At 46.0% G+C, this 19,487-nt stretch overlaps 1 protein-coding gene across 1 annotated transcript in view; it reads right to left on the bottom strand.

Annotated features, from left to right (window-relative positions):
* Window positions 1-6,110: 6,110 nt before the first annotated feature.
* LOC146180062 (uncharacterized) overlaps window positions 6,111-19,487 on the bottom strand; it is a 79,219-nt gene continuing 65,842 nt past the window's right edge. The window contains exons 12-13 of the mRNA XM_084580317.1: window positions 11,715-11,903; window positions 6,111-6,217 (exon numbers count right to left, since the gene is read on the bottom strand). Of these exons, the coding sequence (XP_084436443.1) occupies window positions 6,146-6,217; window positions 11,715-11,903 (261 nt within the window). The 3' untranslated portion in view covers window positions 6,111-6,145. The remainder of the gene's footprint in view (window positions 6,218-11,714; window positions 11,904-19,487) is intronic.

The raw sequence follows: 19,487 nt of genomic DNA, 5'->3' as shown, positions 1-19,487 counted from the left end.
AAGACTTCTAGTGGTATGATATCGTCTCCACGTCGAACTCTGGGACACACCGCCGTCACAACGTTCGCGCGAATCTTCTGGCAACTCTGGGACACACCGCCGTCACAACGTTCGCACGAGTCTTCTGTCCTAGTAACTCGCTGTTGTCGTTCGCCTCTACCAACTACCGAGTTATCTGTCTTCTTTTCATCCTTCTTTTTCTTCTTATTCTTCTTTTATTTCTTCTTTTCCTTCTCACTGACAGGCACGGCGAAATGGAGAGACTGGCCAATGTAGCTCTCGCTACAGAAATGAGTCCGCAGAAGTTCAGTTCTCGTTCATGACAGTGACATTTCTTTTCCTTCAGTGTAAATTCAGCTTCTTGGAGTCACTACAGAACTACTTGCAAGGATGTGTCATGCTCCTGCTTTGTTCGACCAAAGACAAGAGTATTGTTATCTGGTGTACCATGCTGGCATTCAGCAAGTGAAAAACGAAGTGTCTGGGCCGGTTGACGAAGACGACGCAAAGTGTGTGGCCATTACAATGCAAAAATTGCTGACGTTTTGGGCACAGTGTCAAAGATTGCAAGTCGGACGCGCTGCCACGTTTGCAGCGGTGATCATGCTTCAGATCACTGCACTTCTGAGTCTATTAACTGCTGCCTTTGCCAATGCAGTCACACAGCTGATGATCCCACTTGTCCAAAGAGGGCCGATGAGCAGAGTGTTCTAGACATTATTCAACGCGACAGGTGCTCGCGCGCAGAAGCTCATGCCCTAGTAGCAAAAAAAAAAAAAAAAAACAGAGTGCATACGCAAAAGTTGTCCGCACCTCACCTCATCTGATGTTGAAGCAAGCTTTACAAAATCGGTTGTTGCTGTAGTAGAGAAGGCTGTTGCTGGGGTACTTGATCGCTTGATTAATACACCCACCGATGCTTTGCAGCAAATAATTGCCACGCAGGCTGCATCGTCGTCCTTAGATACTCTAACCCCGCCTACCTGCTCTATTTCCTATAAAACAATAGATAACATTCAAACTACCTCCTCTTCTGCGTCCACGCCTGCGGATGCAAACGGTACTGACCCAATCCCTATTTCTACCGCATGTCAGTCAGATGTTGAGATGGCCTGCCCTTCTCAGAAGTGTAATGCTTCCTCTTCTACTAATAAATCAGACCATGCGCATGCCAAATATAAGAAAGGTACTCAAGGAATTGAAAAGAAAACGGATGTGTCAAAAGAGGCTGTTGCTGCCTCATTTTTAAAGTAATAATCATAGCGAGAATCTCTGTACTCCGGTGGAATTGTCGATCTATCTTATCATCTTTCGACGAACTGCAGCACCTTATTCCTAAAATTACCCCTGATATTATCTTACTGCAAGAAATTTGGCTCTCTCCTAATCGTCCTTTCACAGTTAAAAATTGCCGCGTTTTTAGAGCCGATCGCCCACACGGCAGGGGCGGAGGCTTGTTAACATTGATTTCAACAAATCTAGTTCATCGTGCTAAAGTGGTTTATGAACTTATTGGGCCTGATTGTGAGATACTTTCCGTTGAGTTAATTGTCCCGCAGTGTGTCGGACGGATTGTTTAGAAATTTTGCTGACAATTAATTAAAATGTAGTTTTGGCTGGGGACTTCAATTCTCATCATGTCATTGGGGTTTTAAAACAGACTATAATGGGCAGTTAGTTTTGTCTTGGTTGTCTAGAAATGACGTTCATTGTTATAATAGTCGCGCCTATACTTATATGAGAGCAAATTCTCATTCAGCTATTGATCTAACATTAGCTACAAATGGTATTGGAGTATGGAAGAGGCCTTCAGGTCATCTTCCCCTTGTGATAAATCGAATCGCGATCCTGAAGTATTGTCTTCAGTTTTAGACGCAACTCGGCGCTCAGAGTTTATTGTTCAGTCTGCCATTAAAAACAAGACTCCTTCGAGCTGGTGGAATGAAGACTGCGGAAAAGCCTATCGTCTGAGGAAAGCCGCATGGAAGCGCCTAGCCCATAATCTGTGCCCGAACAACCAGATTAATTACGAATTCTTTGCAGCTTCGTTTAAACGAACAATGTCCAAGTATAAGGAGGAATATAATGCGAATCTGAACACCTTTTTGTCTAACCCAGTCAACCGGAAATCTCTCTATAGATACATGGAACGTACAAAAGTTTTGCCCTCCTTTCATACCACCCAGTCCACTGTTTTGTCTAAAAAAGATGAATTAGATCAAATGAAATGAATTGCTCGAGGCCTTGCGGCGCGCTTTCAAGCTTGCACTACCTTTTATTCAGCCCGATTCCAGTTTGGTACAAACTTCACTTAGGTTAACTATATCTGAAATAATGTCTTTAGTTAATTACCTGCAATCGGCTGCCCCTGGAGTTGACAGAATATCATTTGCCATGCTGAAAATACTATTCAAGGACTGATGCCCTGAGGCAATAAATATCGATAAAAAAAAAGCTTCCTATTGCAGATTGTGAATTGGTCTTTGGAAAAAGCTTGGATTCCACAAGCTTGGAAAACATCGAAAATAATTTTACTACTGAAATTTTACTACTGAGGGGACAGATAAAACAGTTATAATCAATGCAAAAACATGTCTAGAAAGGTACATTCCGCCGAGTACATGTGTACAGACTTATCGCTAACACAACGATCGGATATCTTATCATTCCCTTGATAACTTTACTCATTCCGTTGATAACTCCGCTACTAACTCACCTGCCGACCACAAGCTTCTTCCGATGATCAGCGTATCGTTGACCACCTCACAACGACAGATATTTAAGAACCTCTTGTCCCAACACGTGTCCGTCTTTGATTTCGCGCAGTCCGACGGCTTGCAACGTTTTCCGCTGTAGCGCGCACGCCATTGGATTGACACGGGATCTGCCCATCCGATCAGCCAAAAGCCATACCGCGTATCGCCGTCAGAGCGCAAGGTGATCACCGAGCAAGGTAAAGACATGTTGAACAGGGGCGTAATTCAGGAGTCCTCCAGTCCTTGGGAACAATAAAAAAAAAGAACGGTACATGGCGGTACTGCATCAACTACCGTCGCCTCAACTCCATCACCAAAAAAGGGCGTGTAATCTCTCCCGCGCACACACGATGCCTTAGATTGCCTTTTCTCTGCGTCTTATTTCTCATCGGTTGATTTGCGATCGGGGCATTGGCAGATTCCGATGGACCCTGCTGACAAGGAAAACTGCTTACGCCGGACAGCCTATTTGAATTTAATGCGATGCCCTTTGGCCTATGTAATGCACCGGCCACATTTGAAACATTTATGAATACAATATTGCCTGGCCTCAAGTGGGAAATCTGCATATGATATTTAGAGGACGTTATTTTTGGCCGGACGTTCACAGAATATAACACGCGACTGGTTATTTAGATTGCCTGCAAAATGCTGGACTTGTCCTAAATTTTAAAACATGCTGCTTTCGCGAGCGTCAAGTGCTGGTACTCCGACATCCCGTCGACCGCGATGGAGTTCGGCCAGATCCACAGGAGACTGCACCAGTTGCAGCATTCCAACGACCCAACACTCAAAGGAGCTCCGCAGTTTTCTGGGGCTGTGCTCATACTTTCGACGATTCATTGCAAGATTTTCCGACGTCCCTTACCCTCTGATGCCCCTTCTACAAAAGGACGTCCCTTTCGTCTGGACTCCAGATTGTGACGCGTCTTTCAACGAGCTAAAGTTTCTGTTTACGTCACATCCCATACCACGGCACTTCAACCCCTCCGCTTCGACGGAAGTCCACACTGATGCAAGTGGGATTGATGTTGGCGCTGTTTTTGTGCAACGTATTGCAAACAACGAGCATATAATTGTGTTTTCAAGCCGTTCCCTCAGCAAACCTGAGTGTAACTACACTGTTACGGAGCAGGTGTGCCTAGCTGTAGTTTTCGCTGTTCAGCGGTTTCGGTGCTACTTCATCATCATCATCATCATCATCATCATAGTCATCATCAGCCTGACTTTACCCACTGCAGGACGAAGGCCTCTCCCATATTTCTCCAATTAACCCGGTTCTGTGCTAACTGCATCCACTGGACCCCTGCGAACTTAACTTCATCCGCCCACCTAACATTCTGCCACCCCCTGCTACGCTTTCCTTCCCTTGGAATCCAGTTCTTTGCCCTAAGCGACCATCGGTTATCCTCTTTCCGCACTACATGTCCTGCCCATGCCAATTTATGTGTTAGTGGCGCATTGTTTGGTGTGCGTGAAAGAGGGCCGTACTGGACTGTGGACTATAAATTGCTGTCCGAAACCGGTTGTTTTTCCAGTGGGCTCTAAACTAGCTTCATGTAGCGCAACTCTCCCGAATTATGTGACTCTCGTTACTCAGTAAGTAAAAACGTTAGTGCAAAAATAGAAATCGGAATCTGCCAATACCCCGGTCGCAAATCAACCGATGAGAAATAAGACGCAGAGAAAAGGCAATCTAAGGCATCGTCGATGCGCGGGAGAGGATACACGTCCTTTTTGGTGATGGAGTTGAGGCGACGGTAGTTGATGTAGTACCGCCATGTACCGTTCTTTTACTTGAGCTATTTCTCGGACCCACTCTGCACGCTTCCTTTCTCTAAGTGTTACCCCTACCATTTTTCGTCCCATAGCCCTCTGCGTCATCTTCAACTTAAGTAGAACCCTCTTAGCCTCCACGTTTCCGCCCCGTAGGTGAGTACAGGTAAGATGCAACTGTTGTATACTTTCCTCTTGAACGATACCGGTAAGCTGCTAGTCATAATCTGCTAGTGCTTGCCAAATGCGCTCCATCCCAATCTTATTCTTCTTGTTATTGCCTTTTCATGGTCCGGATCTGCGGTACTACCGGTCCTAAATAGACATGTTCGCCTACTACTTCCATTGCTTCGCTACCTAACGTAAACTACTGTTTCTTTCCGAGGCTGTTGAACATTACCTTAGTCTTGTGCATATTGATTTTCAAGCTGACCTTCCTACTTTTCCGCAGCAACAAAGGCCAGCAAAAATCTGCTCCTTGACGCCACGCATGATGCGGAGCAGCTTTTTGTCCTCGGACTATAGAGTCCGCACACCTGAAAAGGCGCGTTATGTCTTCGACGTAAGCCGCGACATTTTCGTTAGGCATTTAGACTCTTGACTGCATGTCGCGTCCGACCTCTTCACGGAGATCTGAGTTGCCGTACGTTTCCACCACGTGGCGCTAAACTCATTCCAAGAGGACAGCTGCCCCTCGTGGTTCTCGAGCCAGGTCCGAGCGCCGAGTATGCGTGTGCCTGTATCATATTAGTCGAAATTTTCGGAGCTCTCCACTACGGCGACTCTGATAGCCTGAGTCGCTTTGAGATGTTAAACTTCATAAACCAAGCCAAACGTATTCTTTGACTGTCAATGATTGGTTGTACAATGGTGCATCGCAGCCCCAGCTGAAATGGTGTTTGCGGGCATCTAACGCATGCTAATAAATAAATAAATAAATAAATAAATAAAAATTAAGGACATTCGTAGACACTGAAAGATGTTCTTCTTTGTCCGTCGAGTAGTGCTATCGCTCCAATAGACACATATGTGACTTAACTTTAAAGGACACTTTTTCCTCGTTAGTTTCTTGCGCTTTACGTACCCGAAAATGAATGAATGGGATGAAAAAATCCGTGGGGGTCAAGTGGATTCAGCTAGCGCAGGACTGGGTTAATTAGAAGAAAATGGGAGAGGCCTTCGCCCTGCAGTGGTTATAGTCAGGCTGATGGTGATGATAAAAAGAATGTACCTGGTTGTGATCAGTGCGAAGGGCAGCTACTACCATTTAAAAAAAAAAAGCTTAGTGAGCTACAACGTATTAAAACTATGCTCTCTGAGGTAGGAATTTTAGACTACAAATTTACCTTAATCGTGACCCAGGTTTGCGTCAGAGGAACAATTTACTGGCATAACTGTGGTGAGCGTGGGGGCGAAGGTTGTGTGAAGGGTAAGAAACACGATGGTAGAGGTCAGCGCTATGCATCGAAAAGAAAACAAAGACAAAATGTTCGCACACACAGGAACTGACAACCAGTGTAATGTGCACAAAGAACACCTCGATGGGGAGGGAAGGTAGTGGGTGAACAGGGTCGTACTTCTTGATGCCTGAGCAGTCCAGGGTCGGGAGGCCTTTACCAAATTTCACATTTGTTGCGAGAGTTCATGACGTCATCGTCCTTGCAGTGGAACACAGAAGAGAAAGCCTGCGTAGGGAAGGTGAATGCCAGCGATTCTGTAAATATACTGAATATATGAACCCGTAGAGGTTTAGCGCTAATTCGCCCTCAGGAAATCTTAAAACAGCAGAACATTTTTTGCTCTGCTGACAACAAAAATCTCTGATGTGAATTTCAGCCAAGCGTATGCAAAACATATCTGGCACATTCAACACGCTTTGTCAACTTTCATAGCTCTTCTGCGTTCCTGTTGCCACCATTTAGGGCCAAGCCATTACTTCAGAACAGTACAAACTTTCACGCAGTGGTACTGTAGATGACGTCTCAGTGGCGTGTCATGGACGGTGGCACGGCTGCTCCTGGCGGAATATGTACTTCGCGATTGTGTTTCCGGCCATGAGCTCCCTGTGCAAAACATTGTGTTGAACCCCTGTGCCTATAGTATTCTCAGTCTAGATTTTGTAGTTGCATTATCTATTGCTTGAAATCTATATTGCGTGGCGTTTTGATGACATTGACTTCCTTGATCTTCACAAACACTCGTATTTCTGCAAAGTATTTTGACTTCATTATAGAGCTTTATATGTTATCTTCCTTAACATTTAACCCAACTAATATATGAAAAAGTATGGGTACACTTAAGCTCTGCCAATAAGGGTACGAAGCGATGATGTGAATGGCTCTCGCCGGGTGTTCCCTTTGCAGATCCCCATTTTTTGTACATGTAGTATGCGCTCCCTTGAGTACCCTTGTGTAAATTTTGCCTCTAATATCTAAATATTGTGAGCACACAGTCTAAATCGACCATGTTATCCAGCTACCTGTCGTAAGCCACTACCCGACATAGATATGAACCCCGTTTTATACAAGACATAAGAGCGTGCCTGCATGGCCGAGGGACACCATACTGACACGGCCCACATGAGCCCTGAAAAGTATTCCTATTCTACTTTCCAACCTCAAACAAGCAACCCGGGTTGGCAGCTCAGCCTCACTTTGCGATATCATGTGGTCTCCTTAGATCACTTTGAAGAATCAGTGCCCGGTCATAACATGTGCTGATTGCCACCTGCCAGAGCCACGCTCGTGATTACCCGCTCATAGTGAGGACAGCGGCGGATTTTCTGAAGAATAAAAATTAAACGCTGTCGTGTGAGTAGACCGCCAACTGCTATGAATAGTGAGGCAAAATGTAGAATATTTAATGAAAAACGCAGCACTTGTGTGGAATTTCATGTGGATCTTCATAAAATACTGCATGGTGCCAAGAATTGCTGGCTATTTAACACGTTCGCTTTAGAGGACCCGTGAATCCGGCGCCGGCTTTGTGAGCTAAAAACACGGCCAATGATCTGGCCTGTAGTTGTTTGGAGCTGGTATATGGCCGGTAACTGATCGGTCATTTTGTTTCCTGGCGTCAAGGGACCGCCTGACATAGTTGAATTGGCTGGCGCTGCCAACTCGTACATTTCACCTGATATGATTGGCTGAAAAACTAACTGAACCTTCCTTGACCGTTGGTTGACTTGCAACTCTCCTGCCACGTGGGCATTCTTTTACGGCTTGTTTTAAGCGGGGTTTTATAGCTATCTTAAGGTAGTTTTTCACATAGCTGGGTAGGATATGATTTCATCATTATATATGCCAGATAATACAGGCACAACTTAACAACTTATAGATTAAGTCAATAGCAAAGTAGACATAGACGAACTACGATTAGCAAAAAATGACACAGAATTGAGCTATTAACAATATCGCGTCATACCCTTAAATGCGGAGCGCTGATGTCTATCCCTCTCTAATTCTTATTCCTCCTACTGCCTGTATTCAAACAAAGAAAGCATTCCTATCAAAAGGTTTCTTCTTTTTCAATTAGTCTGTTCTGTTGAAGAAACGCGTTTTAGTCCTGAAAAAAAAAAAATGTATTTACACGCTCATTGCGTAGGACCTGCGCATGTCGCCTTTCTTGTACTCTCGAGCATTGGCAGCAGAATAATTGCGTGTGCAAAAACACACGAAGCCGTCGCCGCTAACATCCAACATCGCAACATCACCACTGAGGTAGATATGACACGTATTTCTAGCCATCTGTACGCTCGCCCTGTGTGGATCTTTATTACGAGCACCAATAGCCGCAAAGGCTATTGGTGCTCAAAAGGGATATGAGTAAAGAACATAAAGGCAGAAAAAGCTGACGATTTTTTAGTCAGAAATTGTCTTTCAGAGTTAATTGCGGCCGGCGATATGGTGCTGCACAAGTAAAGTTGCGATAGAATTGGTTCAATAGAGGAGCGCTCCCTGAAAATCGCTTTGCCTCCGTCACCATCCGCCGTCTTTTTTGTTCCATTCTGATTTGCAAAACTAGCTGATGCAGTTTTTGGAGTTGATGCTACATCATTAACCCGATCCTCAAACCTCTAGAGTCCTCTTGACTGAACCAACTACCCCTTTCTCTTAATGGTGTTCTAATGCGTGTACTCATTAACAATGGAGCACAGGTCTCCGTAATGAGCGCATACATTCACTGTCACCTACGCAAAGTTCTACATCCCCCAGTCTCGGTTGCGTGTGACGAACGGTGGCACGGCTGTTCCTGGTGGAATATGTGCCGCTCGCGATAGCGTTTCCGGCCATGAGCTAGCTCCCTGTGCCTAGAGCTAGCTCCCTGTGCCTATAATATTCTTAGTCTACATTTTTTTTTTCAGAACACTGAGCTCTAATTGACTGTTCGCAAGGTGTTCTGTAGCCCGATCTTTTACTCACGAACCCTGGCCCCCTGCCTTCTGTGCCCCGATCCTGTCCTCCCGATCACCCTTCTCTGCCATTGCTAGCAGCATTTTTCATTGCCCAGCGTCTCACCCTGTATATCCTTTATGGGGACTATATAATTTCTCTTATTGCTGGTCTTTGAGGTTCACGTTGTTGCTTGCTACAATTGAGGTTGCCTTGTGGGTTCTGTAGGCAATTGCTCCAACGTAACAGCTCTGAAAGAGTAATTATTATTTACAAGTCAGGCAGATACCGACTATCAGAAGCAGTAGGTAATAACCACAACTGCTGTCATCATCTGGAGTCAAGATCACAGTCCTGTAGGAAAACGTAAAAAAAGCGTGAAACCTCCTCCTACAACACCTGTTCTCGCAAGGTTAGACAATGCCCAGAAGTGAAGAAGGGGGGAGTCCTTTTTTATTGAAAGAAGCGAACAAAGTATTCGCACCCGAATTGTACCCTGGACGCATACTGTATTGTTGAATATTCCGCACGCAGCACATGTGGAACACAGCGGAGATGTTGCCAGGCCCATCTTGTACATCCACGCAGGGTACAAGTAACCCGTAAAAAAAAAAAACAATAAAGTCGCTTGAGATATTTTCGTCATTTCTTCACACATGGCTTATAGGGTGAACTACAAAATACTTTTGAAGTCTCTTGCTGAGGCGTAATGTTTTACTGACCCCTATCCACGTTAGAGTCAAGGGAGACACTTGCCTGCTGTCTCTAAACTTCGGCTAGTGTACCCAAGTTCTTTAATCCGGCACCTACTTGGTGACGCTCTCACCGCGTAGTTGTTAATCCGCTCAGCTTGCCACTGAGCATACTCCTGCTCCTACATTCCTTGACCATGTACCCAATCCTCTCCACCAGTTAGAGCTATGCCTGTCGGCTTATGTAATCTCCTAGCTACATTCAAATACATGATGGACTCTTGCATGTTAAATAATACGAAGCCATAGGCTGTTTTGACGACGTCATTGCGTTGTCGCTCATGTTTTTATGACACATAGAACATTCTAAAATTTGTTTTTCTGTCCCACCATGCCTGTCTGTATCTCAACACTCCAAAATACCATTTGACGCGTCATCAGCTCAATATATTAAGACATGCTGTCGACGCTACGGGTCTTCGACGGTATCAGGAAAGATACATGAAGTGCAGAAGTTCAGTTCACTGTACAAAAACAATATGCAAATTTTTGGGGGCTTTGTGCGTAGAATCGTCAATTCCTTCAAAGCTTCACTGATGTTACTAGGCACTCTCAGACGTTCTTAGAAAGGATGTCGTTTGTATCTCGGGAACTTAAAGATCAAGCTCAGCTTCTGAGAGAGCTCACCCGCACTGGTTTTGGCACATTTAGATATGACAGCCTCTACTTAAGTAAATATTTTCCAAGCGGCAATCCAGTAACGATCTAGACTTCGACAATGGCAGCCATCTTCTGTCACCGCTGCTCCAAGTGCCGCCGTGTAGTACTGACGAAGCAGGTATTACCTAATTCCGTAAGGAGGTTAACATTGAGGGGCACTTAGGCTCAGCCTTAAGCGTTTGACCCGATAGCGGTTTGCGACCCTGGGGTGTGTTTCTGTTCAATCGACGCAGATCTCAATTTGCACTATATAACGCGGGAGTGTCATCTGTCTCGACAACGGAATGTGAGGTTTGAGTTCCGGTGACAGTCGCATGCCAGCGCTACACAATTTCTTCGACATACTTTACTCAGCGTTGAAAGTTCGCTCTCAAACTATGTACGACGACGACGTTTTGGCACAGAGAATCAAGTACGCTATCGAGTAATAGAAAGGATTCAGCGCAGTACTTTTGAACGATAGCTTCCAGTATCGCTGCAGTGGTCTTGAGGCTGCCGTGTAGAGGACGATCGTGCAGTGACAGAGCATAAAGATCCCTCTCCCATATTAATGTTTAAAAAAATTAGCCGACGCTGAGGCAGCGACTGATAATCGAGCATTAGCTACAGAAATCAACTTATTATGTTTCTATACAAACTGATATAGCAATGCTGTAACGAATTGTCTATTGCATGCTTCAGAAGTTATGCGCAGCACCATCTGTTGGAATACAAGCAGCGTCATCTAAGTAGAGTCTGTCCTAATGTGGCATAACAACTTAGTTTGTGTATATCCACCTTGGTGATATGCGGTAATCTTGGTTATAATAAACATAATGATGCCTACCAATTTTAGATAACAGCGGGTAGATCTAAAAACGGCAAATCGTTTGACACCGATCGGAATGTCATGCGACACATGGTTTGGACGCAATGGCCGTTTGAAGATCCCCAGTTGGGGGGGGGGGGGCATTGTTTGGGAGAGCAAAGGTCTCTGGTGCGAATCGTTCCGACGCCACTAGCAGTTTCACGCTCCGTGACCCAGCGTTTGACACCACCCCGAACATTCTTTGCCTAGGAGTACTCCTAAGATTGCACTACAGTGCAATTTTAATTCTAACATTTCTCATATTTTCACCAGCAATTAGGTCCTGACCAGCGGTATATTTTGATGTTCTCTGTTCCGCATCTCGCAGCAAATTATCTGCTGAAGAGGTGGTTTTCCCCTGACCCCAGGTTTATAATTTCTAACATGTAATGGGGAATTTGTTGTGTGTGCGAGACGGCACTATGACAAATTAAGGTCATGCAAGACGACGAAAGCTTTGTCTCCAAGATTTTATGTGTTTGGGAAAAGCACAATAAGCAATGAACACGCGCTTTAGAGTAGCGCTTCTTACCCGGGAGTTCATGAGGGCCACGTTGAGCCTCGCCGCTGGAGACAGCGCCGCTGTGCCGCCGGAAGCTGGGGCCTGCGCCGACCGCGGTGCGTGCTCACAGTGGGCCACCGCGTAGTTAACGAAGAACAACTCCAAGGCGTTTTTGCCGGGAAGCTCAGGGATGTTGGGACCGTCCCGGAGCTCGGGATACTTGCGAAACAACAGATATCATCTGAAGTAGTCATACCCAGAGCAGCAGCAGGGCGGTTGTGCAGTGTTTTTAGTTATTGGTTTTTTCCTTTTGCATTTATTTTCCATTCCCATTATTGATATGCAAGCTCGTCTAAATATGCAATCTAAACAAAAGATTTTGAAGCCCCTAACTATCAGAAATCTATGCGAAAACCCAGCTGCTTCCAAAAGGTTAGGTTATAATAAATGTTTCTGGCTGGTGTTAGGGCTTTGTGAAACTTAAAACCAACCAGGCGGATTTCCGCAAGATTCTCGTTTGAACACTTGTCACAACTTGAAAATTCGGCTATTACCGCTTTTCCCTTTTTTTGTGCCGTGCTTTACCTCATAGATAGGAGGTAACTGGATAAGCGTTTTCTACCAGCGTGGCTGTTTCACGTATGAAATGACTGGATGATATGCAGTAGTTGATGGTTAGCGACGAAACATATAAAGCATTGGAATGAGTGCAACAGAGAGTGCATTCAGGTAAAAAACGGCTATAAAACCACATCAGCCAGCAATTTTCGTCGAGAAAATATGGTGTCGCATTCTTTTCATTGATGAATGCTAAAAATCAGCAAAGCTCCCTGCCAGTTTCCACGCCACCTCCCCTCAATGTCCTGTATTAGAGGTCGCAAATGGTGCAGGTGGTGGTGAGCACATTCGGAGGGAGTACCGTAACCCTAACTGTTGTGCCGAAAGTGTATGTGAAATAGCCGTCATATTACAGAGTTTAAAGGAACATAATTTAGGCCTCGTCTTTGTTGAAACTTAGCTCAGTTTTAGATGTAAAAGGATATATTGTCCCTATTTATATGAAATGGCCGTCATATTACAGATTTTAAAGGAACACAGTGTAGGCGTCGCCCTAATTAAAACCTTTGCTCAGTTGCTGTTATAAGAGGATAGATTGCCCCTATTCGATATGAGGATACATATTGTCGTCTAACTTTTCGCCTGCTGAAGAATACGCGTTATCTCTGAGTACCCAAGAAACGAAAGCTCCCTGCGTCATTGGGAATTTGTCATCCCCATGGTTCTCCTTCCGTGAGTATATTCCCCACTTCCTGATCATGTGCTCTTGAAATTCGTTTCAATGAAAACGTTTTTTTATACGAACGATAAGAAAAACGTTGCTATATATTGACGTGCTAACTATTCACATCGTTATAGCTGCACAGTAAGAACTCTGATGTGGTGACCAGCATGGCAGCATGATAAGAAATTTCGTGCAATGGTTACGCATTGCCCGAATTCCACCCTCTGTTCAAAACACATTTTTAAAATTCGGCAGCAGTACTTTTCCTCGGACTAAGGTTAGGCACTGCATACCTGCATCCTCATTCAATCGCCAGTTGTTTATTCTAGTATAGTTTGAGGACTTCATTATAATAGAAACATTAGTCGGGGTTGAACTCCGCTTACATCGATTAAGACGTGTGAAATCCGTGATGCACATGGTTTGGGACTGCACTCAGGGACTGCACAGAGCTTGCCAAAATATTAAGCGCTAAATATTAAGACCAAACCAACTAAAAGTTGGTTTGGTCTTTGGAGGAGGAAGTCCTCAGTATTGCCTCACTTCTCGCTAGACGTTTACACTCGTACTTAACGGCATACAAGTGCAGGTACACATGTCGTCGATTCGAATCCTTCTAGCTAGTTAGCCTCTAACAGGATTATCTATTTTTATTTAGATAACAGTACTTCGCAGACTTGCCAAGTAGCGCATGCCCTTTAACTTCTTCTGATCCGCCTGAATGCTTGTCAGGTGGGGCAGGCGCAGGCTAACGAAACGGCGTGACTATAGCGTGACGATGGTAACGATGGGTAGTCACAACAATAAATGTCAACGAAACAGTGAAAATATATACACACAACATGCACACAGCGCGCCTTTAACGCGCGCTCGCAACTTGTCTCGACCTGTTACAGGGAATGGGCCAATTACGCCAATGACGCTGCGCCGCGCGGCGTGGTTCATGTGAAAGAGAGAAATAAAACTTCATAAAAACAGTAATATTTACAAGCACTTCATACATCAGCATTAAACTACGTTCAAACAGATGATCATCCAGAGTTTGTTCGAATTGAGATATATCATTCCTTTCCACAATAGATATGGGCACATCACTCCACATTTCAATTACATGAGGCAAGAAGTGTCTGGAAGTTTCCTTACGAGCGTAATACGTTCCAAGGCTCAGTTTTCCAAGTGCTGGCATCTATGATTCTTTCTGAATATTGATCTCTCCTAGGAGAATCTGGAATATTTTAAACCGATTTTCTTGCCACGTATTTCTCACAGGTCTGGAAGTTTCACTACGAGCGCAGTACGTTCCAGGGTTCAGGTTTCCAAGTGCTGGTATCTATGATACTTGCTGAATGTTTATCTGTCGTTGGAGCATCTGGAATAATAATGTTACAGGGAATGGGCCAATTACGCCAATGACGCTGCGCCGCGCGGCGTGGTTCATGTGAAAGAGAAGAACGAGGTGGTTGCGCGAGGAATGGGTCTGGAACAAGCCTTACTGTGACGGTACCTGTCTCCATGCATTCCCCGCATATCTTGTAGATATTACACCCATTCCAGGTAACAACTTGGTGGAGCGCGCGGGATAGTTCTGAACCGTGCCGAACATCGCGCTTAGCCTGGCTGCCGCCTTACCTAAAAGTCATGGCAAGCCACGATGGAGAAGGTCACTGTTCTCGCTCAACTGGAGCTACTTCCAACTCGGGCCGCGAGCATCAAACTTTGGACAGTTCCTGGCCGCATCAGTGTGAGTCCAGAACATTTTCTGGTCTGGCCGATAAGGATGTAGAGGACTGGTTGACAAACTACAAACGTGTAAGTAAATACAATCGCTGGAACTTGGCCATACAACTCGCGAACGTGGTCTTCTTTCTGGCCGGCACAGCTCTGCTTTGGTTCGAGAACCATGAAGACAACCTTTCTACATGGGAGAAATTTGTGGAAGAGATAACAAACTGTTCCGAAGACTCTACATAAAAAAAAAACGCAAGGCGGAACAGACCCTCTGCCAACGGGCACAGTTGTCTGAAAAGACCTGCACGACATACATCGAAGAAGTCCTGAAGCTCTGCCCCATTGTGAATAGACGCGTGTCCTAGGAAGATAAGGTTGGCCATTTTTTTAAAGGGGTTCACCGAAGCTGTTTGTCATTTCCTTATCACAAAAGAAACACTAGCTACTACCTCGGACGTTATCCAGTACTGCCGTACATTTGAAACTCTAAAAATGCGGCGTATTTTACCCAAATATGGACGCCTCTCCAACGTCCCAACAGTGGCTAACGTTGACGTGCACTGTCCATGACGGTCTCGCCTCTCTGATCCCTAGAGTTGTGAGTGAAGAGCTGGCCCAGCACATGCAAAACGCCGACACGTGACCTGTGTACGCGGAATGCGCAGTTCATCCACAGCAGGCTGACCACCTAGCTTCGATGGCGTGGCAACCAGAACTCCTACGCTACTCCTCCGGCAATGAGCGCGCCTCTGCACCTTTGAGCGCCCAGATTTCCCCACATTACCAAGTGCGTCGTGCAGCTCCCACCGACTATCAATCACCATCGAATTCCTCCGGCTCCAACACCTACGCCTTTCGTAAGTCGCCCGTTTGTTACAACTGCAGCCGCCGCGGGCGCATAGCGCGGTTTTGTCAGCGCCGGCGACAGCAGGCCTCACGTTCTTGGACCCGCCCTTGGGCAAGTTTCCGGGAAAACGACATCATTGAATGGAGTCATGCTCACCAATGCCTCGCTCCGGTGCCTTTCGCAGTGACTTCCCCGCTCATTACCGCAGCTTTACACCACCACCCCCGCGCCGAAAACGGCCCCCGTCCCCACGTCGATGCTCGTCTACGCCACGGTCGGGAAACTATCAGGAGCGGCCGATGGAGGTGAGGTCGCGGAACAGTCATCTTCGCCAATTCGTCTGCCTGCTGTGATGTTGAAGAACAGCGTAAATGCGTTTTCTTTAGTGGTTACTGGTGGCACAATTGCCATAATGAGTCTCAGCTTTAAACATCGCCTTGGGCCAACAGTAATGTTTGCTTGCGACAGAAGTGCCTGCTTTCGCGGCATTGGGGGAGAATATTGCGTCTTTTGGGCCTTTGCTGCGTGTCAGTTGTCATTTTTGGGGAAACTTTTCGAGTTGAATTTGCAGTTTTAGCGTGAGCCACATATGATGTCATTCTCGGTATTGATTTTCTGCGCGATTGTGGAGCAACGATCGATTGGGGAGCAGGCTACACTATTCTGACTGCTTTTTCAGAGGATACACCTAACCGTAGTGACGGCGCATTTTACGTCTCCAGTGATATAGTGTTGCCTTCTATGCTGGAATGTTTGAGCCAGTTCACAGCTCTGCCGAGCGAGCAGGCACACACTCTGTGCTTGTTTTAAGCTGACGTGAGCAGTGCCGCGAAGAAACATTTATTAGTGCCCTTTGTCGTCGTCGAGGTTTTAGATTGTTGCGCCCACTTGTGGACTGCGTATAGTTCGTCAGAACCCGTTCATTTACCATCCGGCCTCAACCTGGCTATATCTGACGGCTACTATGTCCTTAGTATTTCGTCCGTGTCTCGTCAACCGCGCCAGCGGGTGGATCAGGACTACAGCGCGAGTATAACCCCGGCGACAACAAATACCTTTCGTCATCCGGACAGCAAGAGTTATGTGAATTTGTTACCTTACGCCTCTTTGTTTGACTTTGCTCAAGAAGACATTTTTCTGTTCCACCACATTCACGCATGTCACATACGTTCAATACTGGTGATGCGATCCCGACCAGACAGAACCCCACCGAGTATCGCCAGCCGAGCGTAGAGCAATTAACGAACAGGCCCAGGATATGTTGAAGAAAGGTGTTCTTACGGAAGGCCTCCAGACCTTGGGCAGCCCTCGTAATCTTGGTGAAGAACAACTCGTGGAGGTCTTGTGTTGACTGTCGTTGGTTAAATGCAGTCACAAAGAAGGATGTTTACCCTCCTCCACGTATCGATGATGTTAGACTGCCTTCAATCCGCTTCCTATTTCTCATCTGTAGATCTGTGGTCTGGATATTGGCAGATCCCGATGTATCCATCGGACCATGAAAAGGTAGCCTTTGTGACATCTGACGGGATTTATGAATATAACGTGATACCCTTTGGATGATGCAATACACCAGCGACGTTCGTACAATATATGGACACAATTCTGCGTGATTTAAATTGGGAGATATGCATGTGCTACCTAGATGACGTCATCATCTATGGAAGGACATTTCGAGAGCAATATCAGCGGCTCGGACTTGTCCTTAACTGTAGAAACGCCGGACCAATTTTGAACCCCAAAAAGTGTTACTTCGGTGAATGGCAGACTTTGGCGCTCGGATTTTGTAGTGGATCAGGAAGGTATTCGGGTTGACACTCAAACGATTGCTGCTGTGCGAGAGTTGGCAAAATGTGAAACATTTAAGAAGCTTTCTGGGACTATGTTCATATTTTCGCCGTTTTATTCAGGGATTCGCCCGAATTTCTTATCCGCTCACTTCCCTCCTGCAAAAAGAAGCTTCATTTGTTTGATCCACGGAATACTAGTCATCATTCTGACAGCTGAAGCTTCTGCTCACATCTGGTCCTGGTTTACGCCATTTCCATCCGACTGCTACCATCGAGGTTCACAACGATGCGAGCGGCTTGGGCGTCGGTGCGGTTCTCGTCCAGCTCCAGAACGGCACCCAACATGTTATCTAATACGGGAGCCACACTTTAACGAAAGCATAACGCAACTACACAGTGACAGAAATGGAATGTCTCGCGGTCGCCTTCGCTGTTCCAAAGTCCCGCCTCCCAACTTCAACGTAATTACTGACCATCACTTCCTGTTTCGCCTTATTGGACTGTGTGACTCCCTCCGGTCAACTAGCTCGCTGGGCATTGTGTCTACAGGAATATGACTTTTCTGTGTCCTCTAAGAGTGGTCGCCGCCACGCCGACGCTGATTGTTTGTCCCGATTTCCTCTTCCATGTACGGCAGTCGGCGAAGATGATCTAAACGACTGTCTAGTGGTTGCGGCCGAAATATTACCAAACCACGTAGAGTTCCGGCACGAGCAACGTCAAGACCACGCACTTACTCCGTTGTTTGATAAGACGAGCAAATCTGCACCAACATCTTTTTGTTATTCCAGATGGTCTACTTTCCAAAAATAACTACTCAACTGATGGTGCCCGTCTGCTGCGTGTCGTTCCGGCTTCTACACGAAGTGCCGTCCTACACGCGATGCATGATGACATCACTTCAGGTCATATTGGTTTTGCCCGCACTCTCGCAAGGGTCAGACAACGTTTTTAGTGGCGAAGGTTGTACACGACAACAAAGCGTTTAGTAGCAAGCTGTGTCCCTTGCCACCGGTTGAAGCGAAGCACCACGCCACCAGCTGGCTCCCACTAAATCACTTTTCGGGAAAATTGGGATTCCTCTCGTTGGTCCTTCCGCCATCGCTGGATTATCGTAGCTATTGACTGCTTGACCCGGTATGTCGAGACGGCTGCACTCGTTCCTGCCAAAGCAGCCGACGTTTCGAACTTTTTATTACACCGAATCGTTCTTCGCAACGGCGCGCCCACCGTGGTCATCAGTGAGCGCGATCGACAGTTCACTGCAGATATCGTGGAAGAACTTTTGCGCCTCTCTGGCTTCGAATACTGTCATACTACCTGCTATCACCCCCAGTCAAATAGCCTCACCGAGCATTTAATCTGGACATTCATCAGCATGATGTCCATATACATAGCATCAGATAACAATAACTGGGACGCCATCTTGGCATTTGTGACTCACGCCTATAACACAGCTAATCACGAAGTGACCGGATATCCTCCTTTTTTGTTCCTTTTTTACGCGCACTTACCATCAACCTTCCTCCGCATAATTCTTTCAGTCTCCGTGCACGATGACCCATCCGTATCGCGACATCTCTGTCTTGCTGAAGAAGCGCGCCGTCTTGCTCGTTTACGAACAATCGGCTCTCAAGACCGTGCGAAGGCCCGATATGATGCAGTTTATGTCGCAGTAACTAACGAGCCCAGTGAATTGGTTTGGCTTTGGACGCCATTGCGACGTCGTGGACTGTATCAAAAGTTCCTGTGGCAATGCGCAGGACTCTACGTTGTTTTAAGTCAGCTAAGCGAACTAACCTACGTTATAGCTGAAGTGACATCGACGAATGGCTGCTCGCGGCAGACGCAGCTGGCTCACTTGGCGCAATTGAAACGCTGCAATAATATATAAATCTGACTTAGTCGCTTGAGGACTAGCTTCGTCCGCCCAGGGGACAACTGTTACGCCAATTACACTGCGCCGCGTGGCGTGGTATAATTGGCATAACAATAGTTTCAACCGATTTTTTTGCCTACTTGTTTCTCACAGGTCCTGAAAAGGGGAATAGACCATATCCGTGACTGAGTCTGTTTTTCGATGTCCGTAGTATATAAAACGTACTGTTATCTCTCTTCTCTGACTGTTCTTTTAAATAATTCTACCCGGGACTCCA

The sequence above is a fragment of the Amblyomma maculatum genome, chromosome 9 (genome assembly GCF_055883805.1).
Source record: "Amblyomma maculatum isolate TAMU_Amacu chromosome 9, ASM5588380v1, whole genome shotgun sequence".
Taxonomy (NCBI): domain Eukaryota; kingdom Metazoa; phylum Arthropoda; class Arachnida; order Ixodida; family Ixodidae; genus Amblyomma; species Amblyomma maculatum.
Note: the sequence above shows the minus strand (reverse complement) of the source record. Positions and strands in the feature narration are given on the sequence as shown.